General features: G+C 63.1%; 2 protein-coding genes across 3 annotated transcripts in view; one reads left to right on the forward strand and one right to left on the reverse strand.

Annotated features, from left to right (window-relative positions):
- Positions 1-1671, forward strand: part of DNAJC5 (DnaJ (Hsp40) homolog, subfamily C, member 5) — a 14917-nt gene extending 13246 nt beyond the window's left edge. The window contains exon 5 of the mRNA XM_011992363.1: positions 1259-1671. Coding sequence (XP_011847753.1) covers positions 1259-1629 — 371 coding nt within the window. The 3' untranslated portion in view covers positions 1630-1671. The remainder of the gene's footprint in view (positions 1-1258) is intronic.
- Positions 1672-2059: 388 nt separating this feature from the next.
- The window catches only part of UCKL1 (uridine-cytidine kinase 1-like 1), a 23551-nt gene continuing 16744 nt past the window's right edge, over positions 2060-8866 (reverse strand). For both annotated transcript variants that reach the window (XM_011992408.1, XM_011992409.1), the window contains exons 2-15: positions 8422-8612; positions 8126-8232; positions 7768-7938; positions 7572-7643; positions 6557-6746; positions 6411-6472; positions 5656-5672; positions 3312-3410; positions 3140-3233; positions 2993-3055; positions 2794-2916; positions 2603-2710; positions 2376-2532; positions 2060-2287 (exon numbers count right to left, since the gene is read on the reverse strand). In XM_011992408.1, coding sequence (XP_011847798.1) covers positions 2208-2287; positions 2376-2532; positions 2603-2710; positions 2794-2916; positions 2993-3055; positions 3140-3233; positions 3312-3410; positions 5656-5672; positions 6411-6472; positions 6557-6746; positions 7572-7643; positions 7768-7938; positions 8126-8232; positions 8422-8612 — 1534 coding nt within the window. In that variant the 3' untranslated portion in view covers positions 2060-2207. The remainder of the gene's footprint in view (positions 2288-2375; positions 2533-2602; positions 2711-2793; positions 2917-2992; positions 3056-3139; positions 3234-3311; positions 3411-5655; positions 5673-6410; positions 6473-6556; positions 6747-7571; positions 7644-7767; positions 7939-8125; positions 8233-8421; positions 8613-8866) is intronic.

Consider the following 8866-nt stretch of genomic DNA (forward strand, 5'->3'; position numbering starts at 1 on the left):
CGTGCCACCACGCCCGGTTTTTGTTTTTGGTAGAGGGGGTTTCACCATGTTGGCCAGGCTGGTCTTGAACTCCGGACCTCAGGTAATCTGCCCACCTCGGCCTCCGAGAGTGCTGGGATTACAGGCGTGAGCCACAGCGCCCAGCCTGTTTCTCGTTCGATACAGGAGTATTTAAAACACAAGCCGTGTGGTTATATTAGGTCTAGTTTATTTTAGCTTCTGTACAGAACAGTCACGAATTAATCACGACCGGTCCTGGGCTAACTGACCCCAGGGTTCTAGTTTCTCACTGTGGAAACAAAGCTGCCTGAATGTCGCTGCTGAGTTATCGCTGGGAGTGGGATCTGGAAGCCATCTCTTGACTGGTGGCCCCACACTGCCTTGCAAAGAGGATCCCCGTCTTCTCGCTGCCCCTTCCAGCCTTAGTGTTGTCAGACTTTTTTTCTGGTTTGGTCTTTGAATTTTCTTAATTAGGTAGAATCCACGTTTATTATTATTATTATTTTTTTTTTGAGACAGAGTCTTGCTCTGTCATCCAGGCTAGTGTGCAATGGTGTGATTTCGGTTCACTACAACCTCCGCCTCCCGGGTTCAAGCGATTCTTGTACCTCAGCCTCCTGAGTAGCTGGGACTAGGGGCAAACGCCACCATGCCCAGCTAATTTTTTTTTATTTTTAGTAGAGACAGGGTTTCACCATGTTGGCCAGGCTGGTCTCGAACCTGTGTAGGCCTCCCAAAGTGCTGGGATTACAGGTGTGAGGCAGTGCGCCCGGCCTATGTTCAGTATTTTCGATATGGGATTCTTACAGAGCAATGTTAAGTAACAGCAAGACGAACGCTGGACACTGGGTGGTGGGCAGCGAGACCCCTGCCAGTGAGGGTCATCGCCCTTGTTTCTCCTGGTAAACAGGACCCCGTCTTGGAGACGGGGTCGGACCACCCTCCCCGCGGCTATGCCTTCCTCGCGCTCCGCTCCTTGCGACCGAGACCGAGGAGCGACCAAGGAGCCCGACGAAAGGACCACGGGACCACGTCCCAGCGCCAGCCGGGCCGCGCGGGGTCAGGGTGGGGGGCAGGGCGGGGACTGGGCAGGGGCGTGGCCACTCGGGGCCGGTGGGGCGGGGTGAGTGGCGGGGAGTGCTGCACCCGCAGATGGGCTGCCCACGTGGGGACCAGCGCCCACCTGGCCTGGTCGCATGGGCAGTGGGAGACCCCACTGCAATGCAAGGCCTCGCGGTGTCCCTCCCTTGGTCAGCAGACCGCTGTCCAGGATCCGGCATCCGACATAATCGAGGTCCCAGGCTCCGAGGACGCCGCGCCCTTGGCCGTGGACTTCCACGCAGGAAGACGCTGGTGCTTGAGAGGACGTGGCTGCTGCGAAGAGTCACCGGAGGACCGCGTCCTGTGTCAAGATGCGTCCGGCCCACGGCTGAGCCCCCAGCATCAGTCCTGAGCTACACGGCTGAGCCCGGGAGGCTGATGGGAGTTATCCGGGCTTCTCCCCACACTCCGGGGCCCGTCGTGTGGGCGCTGCGCGTGCACCTCCTCTTCCTCAGTAAACTGCGGCGGCGACTCCCCTCGGGGAGCACGAGGGGGACGTGCGCGGAGAGCAGGGTAGGCAGGACCTAAGGGAACCCGGGCTCGCGGGTGTGGGCACGGCAGAGACCACGGGAGGCGAGTGGGCCTCCAGGTCTGGAGGGGTGCCCGGGGCGGGCCCTTAGCAGCAGCGGCTCCAGGCTCATTGGCCCCCGGGGGAAAAGCCACAGAGGCTGCCTCTTGAGACCCAGAGCACCAGGGGGCCCTGTCCCCTCTCTAGGTCCAGGCCAGGTGGCCACCAAGCCATGGGTTCTAGGGCCCCCATCTAGCAGAGCTGGGAGCTGCAGGGCCCAGTTCTACCCCTTCCTTGATCTGGCACAAGTGCAAGACTGGGAATGCCTCGTCCTACATGGGAGAAGGCAGGGCCCTCAGCTCCCTCCCTCCCTCCCCCCCCACGGGAGTCTCCACAAACGCAAGCCTCAGCCAGGACGCCACTCCTGTGCTGTAACTAACCAATCACACCTTCATTTTTCTAAAGCTTGCTTTATTTTATAAAATGCATAAAATAAATTATACTGGTAACATTGTAAAAATTAACATCTTTGTATTCGGCAATCCTGGGTCAGAAGGCAGAAGGAGGGTGGCGGGGACGGGGACGGCTCACTGGGCAGCTAACCCGTGTAGGCCACTTCCTCCTCGTCACTGCCATCGGGGACCGCGTCTGTCCCAAAGTAGCGGTCGCCAAAGTTCCCTGGAGAAAGCGGGCCAGTGTGTGGTGGGGCCTCCCAGGGCCACCCACCTTGCCCTCATGCACGGCTGAAGGGCCTGGGCAGCCTCACCAATGCCTGGGATGATGCGGAAAAGGTCATTGACCCGCTTGTCCACCGCCGTGGTGATGATTCTCACTCGTGGAAACGCATAGGCCACTGAGTGCACGCCCATCTCTGCCATGAGCAGTGACAGCAGAAAGATCTTGTCCTCAGGCACGTCGTGGTCCTACAAAGTGTATGGGCAGGTAAATCCCAACTCTGCCTGAACCTGCCCCGCCTACCCAGGGCCCACTCACCAGGAGCACGCGCACCGCCATCATGGCCGCGGCGCCCGTGGACACGGTGCAGTCCATGAGGATCACGTGGTCATCGCTGATGTCCTTGGGCAGCCTCAGGTAGTGCAGCTGCGGGCGGCACGGGTCAGGCGGCAGGTGCGGCTCCCTCTGCCCCCAGCCCCGGGCTCATCGCCCCAGCTGCCCCCACGCACCTCGGGCTCCCCGGTAAGCTGGTTGGTCTGGATGAGGATGGTGCCGATGCGCACGTCTTTGCACACAGCGCGCAGGGCGGGCTCCATGGTTTCACCGGCACGCAGGATGGACACACCTGTGATCTGCGGGGAGGGGAGGCTAAGCACCCACATCCCGCCCCAGCAGCCCGTCCCGCGCCCAAGTGCGCCAGGCAGGTACCTGCTTCCCCGCGTAGCACTTGCCCGCGTAGTCCTGCCCCTGCGGGGTCCGCACAACGCAGTCCTGCGGGGTGAAAGGTGAGGACTGGGTGAGCGCAGGGAGTCCGCGCCGGCTCCGGGACGCACCCCCAGCTCGCGGGCCACAAACCTGAAAGGGCAGGAAGGAGAGCGCGTGCTCGATGAGCAGCCGCATCAGCCTCTTGGAGTAGAAGATGAACTCGTCGCGGCTGGTCTCCTTGTCCCTGCGGGGCCGAAGGTTGAGCGGGAGCGCGCGCGGAGCGGGAGCGCGCGCGGGGCCTCCGTCCCCGGGTGGGTCCTACCTGATGATGGTGTGCATGCCTCGCACCTGCGGCGTGCTCTTCAGAACGCTCAGCGTCTGGGGCAGCGGGTGGCACTGGTGTGCCGAGGCCAGCGCAGCCCTGGGGACAAACCGATGGGGAACACTCAAGAAGGGGCTCTTCTCCCAGAGCCCTCCCTCCCCACAGGACGGCCGTGCACATCACTGTGGGGGGAACACATGGGCCAGGCACAGCAGGAGGTGGAGCGGGCCTGACTTCTGCCTGGGGCTGAGCTGCCAGGCAAAGGCGAAAGATGGTGGCGAACAGCGGGGCAAGCTCACCACCAGGCAGAAAGCTGGGGGGTAGGGTGTGAGGGCCCCTCCCAGCACGGGACCCCTCCTGGGCTAAGAGGAAGCAGAAGTGGGCCAGGCACAGGGCAGGCTCACAGGTCTCAGACCCCAGAATGGGCGGGTTGTCCCCAGCCGCTCCCTGGGGGAACAACTAAAGCTCTGTGGGGTCAGGCCCCGCCCTGGCTCCTCCCCGAAGTGGTGCGTGGCCCCTCGAGATGGGGGCGAGGGGCAAAGCTGGCTCAGTGCCGCTTGGCTGCCCCGCTCCGCTGCCCAAGCCTGGGGAGGGCAGAGGCAGGAGCAGGTCTAGGAGCAGGCAGGAAAAGGGCGGGACGGAGGCAAGAAAGAGGTGGGACAGGGAGGGGGCAGAGCGGAATGGGGCGGGGCAAGGGCAGGGAATGGGGCAGGGGCAAGAAGAGGAAAGCGGGTGGGGGGGGCACGGAATTGGGCGTGACGGGGCAGAAGCGGGAAAGGGGCGGGGTAGGGAAGAGGTATGGCAGGGGCAGAAAAGCAGCATGACACGGGCAGGGAGAGGCAGGGCCGGGGAATAGGGTGTGGCAGGAGCAGGAAAGGGGCGTGACACGGGCAGGGAGAGGCAGGGCCGGGAATGGCGTCTGGCAGGGCAGAAAAGAGGCGTGACTGGCAGGGAAAGGGGCGGGGCAGGGCAGAAAAGAGGCGTGACTGGCAGGGAAAGGGGCGGGGCAGGGCAGAAAAGAGGCGTGACTGGCAGGGAAAGGGGCGGGGCAGGGCAGAAAAGAGGCGTGACTGGCAGGGAAAGGGGCGGGGCAGGAGCAGGGACAAGGGGCTACAGGAAGGCGGGGCACACAGCAGCACCACAGAGCACTCTGCTCACATATCCCAACGTAGCTTCCTCTGCTTGCCAGGTGAAGAGCATGTTCAGGGAGGGAACAGGGCAGGAAACGGGGGTTTACAAGAGAAGGAAGAGAACAAAGAGAAGGCTGCTTAGTTGGGGAGCAGGGCGTTCCCCGCAGGCCTGAGAAGGAGTGTGGGCGGCCAGGTCCCCAGCCCTGCCTGGCCCTCCCTCCTGCCCCCCACCAAGGCTTTCTGGGGCTGATGGAAGTGAGTGGAGCCACAGGCCAACACTTTCTCAGCTGACCAGACGATGGAAAATGTGTCTGGCTGTGTTCAGGTGTTTTTTCAAGTTTGAAACCCTGGAAATTTTTTTTTTTTCTCAGAACAAAAGCTTCAGGAGGAACCTGATGGGACAAGACCTGCGGGTTCCCTGGCCGTGGAGAGGGCCAAGCAGAGACTCATGCAGGCACAGGAGGTGGACGGCTGGTGGACGGGCCCTGGAGGCATTTCCAGCATTTGGCAAACTCTTTGGAGTGCTCTGAACACAAGGGCTCTCCCACCAGGTGGTTCAGTCAGGAGCCTCCCAACCCACAGAAGGCGGGGAGAAGGGCAGGTCCCTCGTGGCTGTCCCCCCGCACGCCTGCCCTTGGGGAGGGGCAGTGGGATATGGCCCCGGCCCAGCCCAAGCTTCTTGCTGCAGTTGCCCAGTTCCTGCTGGCAGAGCTGTGTGGGCTGCGAGGACAGAGCTGGGGCAAGCAGGACCCAGGTGGGTGGGAGGACAGGGGCGAGGCCCTCCCACCTGCAACCAGGGAAAGCTGACTGGTCCGTGAGGCTGGGCATAGGAGGCACAACAGGCTCCCTGGCTGCTGGGACATGTCTGTAGTCACTGCCCCAGGGGCCTGGCAGTGCTGCCTCAGGAGGACAGCTGTGCTCTCTGGGGTCAAATCCCATAGACAGACTCAGGGGTCAGGGGAGCCTTCAGCAAAGTCTGGCCAGGACAGGGTCAGGACCCCATGACCCTGGGCAAGCTACATCACGTCTCTGTGCCTCAGTGTCCTCATCTGCCAGCAAGGGGAGGCAGAAGCAGGGCTGGGACCACTCCACACCTCCCCTTCTGTGACTGGGAAGAGCCGGCTGCCTGCCTGGCTGGATCACAGCCCAGACCGAGAGCTCCTTGGGAGTGTTGGAAATGCCTCCATCTGTGCAGACAGCTGTGCAAGTCTTACCTGACGCTGAGTTCACGCTGTGGCAGCAACACAGGAAGACACAAGGGAACGGTGGCGCGTCAGTGACCAGGGCAGGCGGCCAGGCCACCCCCACCCAGGAATGGACATGCTGCAGGCCCGCAGGGACACAGCCAGTCATGGGGGTGGCAAGCTTCTAATGCTTCTAATCTGGGGACCACCTGGGCCAGACCTGCAGTTCTGGGTTGGGGCAAGAGCCAGGACCCTGGGCTCTGTTCTGCAGGCCTCAGGCCTTCAACATCCTGTTACGGAGTGTGTTCAGAGCCAGCCCAGGCACCAGGGCCCAGCCATAGAATGCCTCAGGGAGCACGGGACCTCTGGTAGGGGTGTCGCTTCTGGGGTGACCCCCTGAGAAAGAGAGGAGCCTGGCCTGGCGTGGCACTCAGCAGTGAAACCCCCCAGTCCTGGGCCAGCAGGTCATGCCTGTCATTCCCAAAAGCTCAGGCTGGGTGTGCTGAGCAGGCTGCACCCTCGGCTGGGTCCTGAGCACCTGTACCCCCACCCCAGCTTCCTCAGGGAACCCAGGCCCTGCACGGCACAACGGGATGGGGTCTGGGCTGGACGATCCGACTGACCAAGCAGGCTCAGGACACTCAGGGCTGGCATCTGGCAAGGGACAGTGAGCACAGGGGGATGAGGGGAGCAGGCCACTGGGGGTGGTGGCAGTGGAGAAGTGGGTAGTGGGGCTGGGCTAGGCCGTGGGGACACAGGACCCTGCTGGGCTGAGGGCCACTCACCTCCTCCAGCTGGCTGTGCACGTGCTGCACGATCAGGTCGATGGCCACCGTGTTGCCGCTCCCTGGGGCGGGATGGGGGAGGGTGACTGGGGGCGGGGCCATTGGCCTGCCTGACACCCACCCAACAGGCAGCCCAGCAGGCTCACCTCTGGGCACCACGATGTCTGCCAGGCGCATGGTGGGCTGGATGTACTGGTCGAACGAGGGCTTGACAAACTTGTTGTACTGCTTGATGACACCCTCGATGTCCCGGCCGCGCTCACTGATGTCCCGGCGCAGCCGTCGTACCAGGCGGATGTCAGAGTCTGTGTCCACAAAGATCTTCATGTCCAGGAGCTGGTGGAGACAGTGGGCCAGTGAGCGGCTGGATGCCAGCAGCCGGCATGGAGACACTGGGACCAGCCCCTGCAGTGAAGCCGCCTGGTCTGTGGGCCTGGCCAGAGCCACTTCCCCAGGGCACCCTGGCAGGTGGGAGGAGTGTGGAGGTGGGGGTGTCTGGGGTGGGGTGCTGCCCATCAGGGGCTTAGGTGAAGAGGCATAGCATGGTGGCTGGCGAAGGACTCAGGCAGGAATGGGGCTGGGCATACGTGATCTCCTTTACTTTGCCTGAGGAAACTCGCACCAACACACTGGGGAACGGGGGGCATGGCGAGTTTAGGGTCTATCCACATGCTCAGCACACCACAGTTGGCCCCTGAAGAGGCCTTGTGGAGGCTGGGGGTGGCTATGTGCTGGACAGTGGGGTCCTCTGGGCCTGTGCCAGGGGCAGGACCTGGGCCCTGGGATCAGGCCAACCTGAGTCACACTCAGCTCTGTCCTGAAGGCTCCTGTGACCTACAGCACAGTCTCTCAAACACACCAGCCCCGGGTCCTCACCTGTCCGTCAGGACCACAGCAAGGGACGAGAACGCCAAGAACATGCCAGGTATGAGCACAGGCCTCAGCCGGTGGAGAAGGAACCACTGCCCCAGCTCTGCCTTGCAGGGCCAGCAGAGGGACCCAGCCGTAGCCTGCCTGGGGTTGGGGTTGGGGTAGGGAGTGGCTGGCCTAGGCCTATAGGGTGTGGACGCCTTGGGGCCGGGGCAGGAGGACACACACGTCACGGACAGGGTGGCCACGGCTGAGACACCAGTGGGGTGGGCATTCCCGGTGAGTGCTAACCTCCAGCAGTGTCTTGTCAGCAAAGGCCATGATGCCCTCAAAGATGATGACGTTTGCACCATACAGTGTTTTCTGTGAAGAGACCCAGGAGTTGTGGAGCCCGGCTCATGTGCCTGCGGCCCCCCGAGGCCCCTCTGCAGGGCCCTGGCCTACCCCCCGAGGCCCCTCTGGCCCCCTCTGCAGGCCCCCGGCCTACCCAGTCCCTCTTCCGGCTGTGCGTGGTGAAGTCATAGACGGGCACCTTGACACTCTTCCCCTGCTTCAGTTTCTTGAGGGTGGAAATGATGAGGTCGAAGTCAAAGGCGTCCGGGTGGTCGAAGTTGAAGTTGTTGTGTGCGGCCTGTTCCTGCTGCTGCTCAGTCAGCACCTGGTGGGGGAGGCTGTGGAGCAGTTGCAGGCACAGCAGGGCCCTCACCCAGTGCCAGTGGGCAGGGGCTCTAGGCCTCCCAGGAGTAGCCACGCTGCGGCTCAGATACCAGAGACTTGCACGTGCAGGGGTTCCAGGGTCAGGGAGAGGACAAGGGGGTCCTTGGGGGAGCTGGGCGGGGGCCCACCTTGTAGAAGGAGTCCATGGACAGCAAGACCACCCAGGGCACGTCCAGGGCTTCAATGATCATTCTGGCAACAGTGGTCTTCCCAGAGGCACTGCCACCTCCCAGGCCTGCCGGGGGGAGCGGAGACCCTCTATGAGGAACAGACGGGCTGCCCACGCAGATCAGTCCCAGAGGTACCCACCCCACTGCCACTGCCTGCAGTTGCCCGGCTTCCTTCTCCGGCTCCAGTGGAAAGCACTGGAGGGGAGCCGGAGGCAGGCGTCCGGCGGCAGGCCCCACGCTCCCGCGGCTCTCACCGATGGCGAAGGCCTCCTTGGACTGCGTGCCGTGCTCGTTGTACCAGGGCGGCCGCCCTGCGGTGTAGATGGTGCGCTTGCTGGTGCGCAGCAGGGGAGGCTCTGACTTGCACTGGCTGGTGGTCCGCTTCCGGGGAGAGTGCCCGGTGCCCACGGGTGGCAGGAGCCTGTCCAGGGACTCTGCATTGCTGCTGCAGACAGGGGCGTGCTCGGATCTGGCCCAGGGCTGCCCACCTCCCAGGTACCCGCTGGCATGGCTGGCCCACAGGGCATCTCCCCACCCCCTCAACAGGCATGGCTGAGGTGGGCAGGCTCATTGGGGGTACATAAGAACTCTGCCTGGGCTGGGCGTGGTGGCTCACGCCTGTAATCCCAGCACTTTGGGAGGCCAAGGCAGGTGGATCATTTGAGGTCAGGAGTTTGAGACCAGCCTGGCCAACATGGT

The sequence above is a fragment of the Mandrillus leucophaeus genome, unplaced genomic scaffold (genome assembly GCF_000951045.1).
Source record: "Mandrillus leucophaeus isolate KB7577 unplaced genomic scaffold, Mleu.le_1.0 Scaffold41, whole genome shotgun sequence".
Classification (NCBI taxonomy): domain Eukaryota; kingdom Metazoa; phylum Chordata; class Mammalia; order Primates; family Cercopithecidae; genus Mandrillus; species Mandrillus leucophaeus.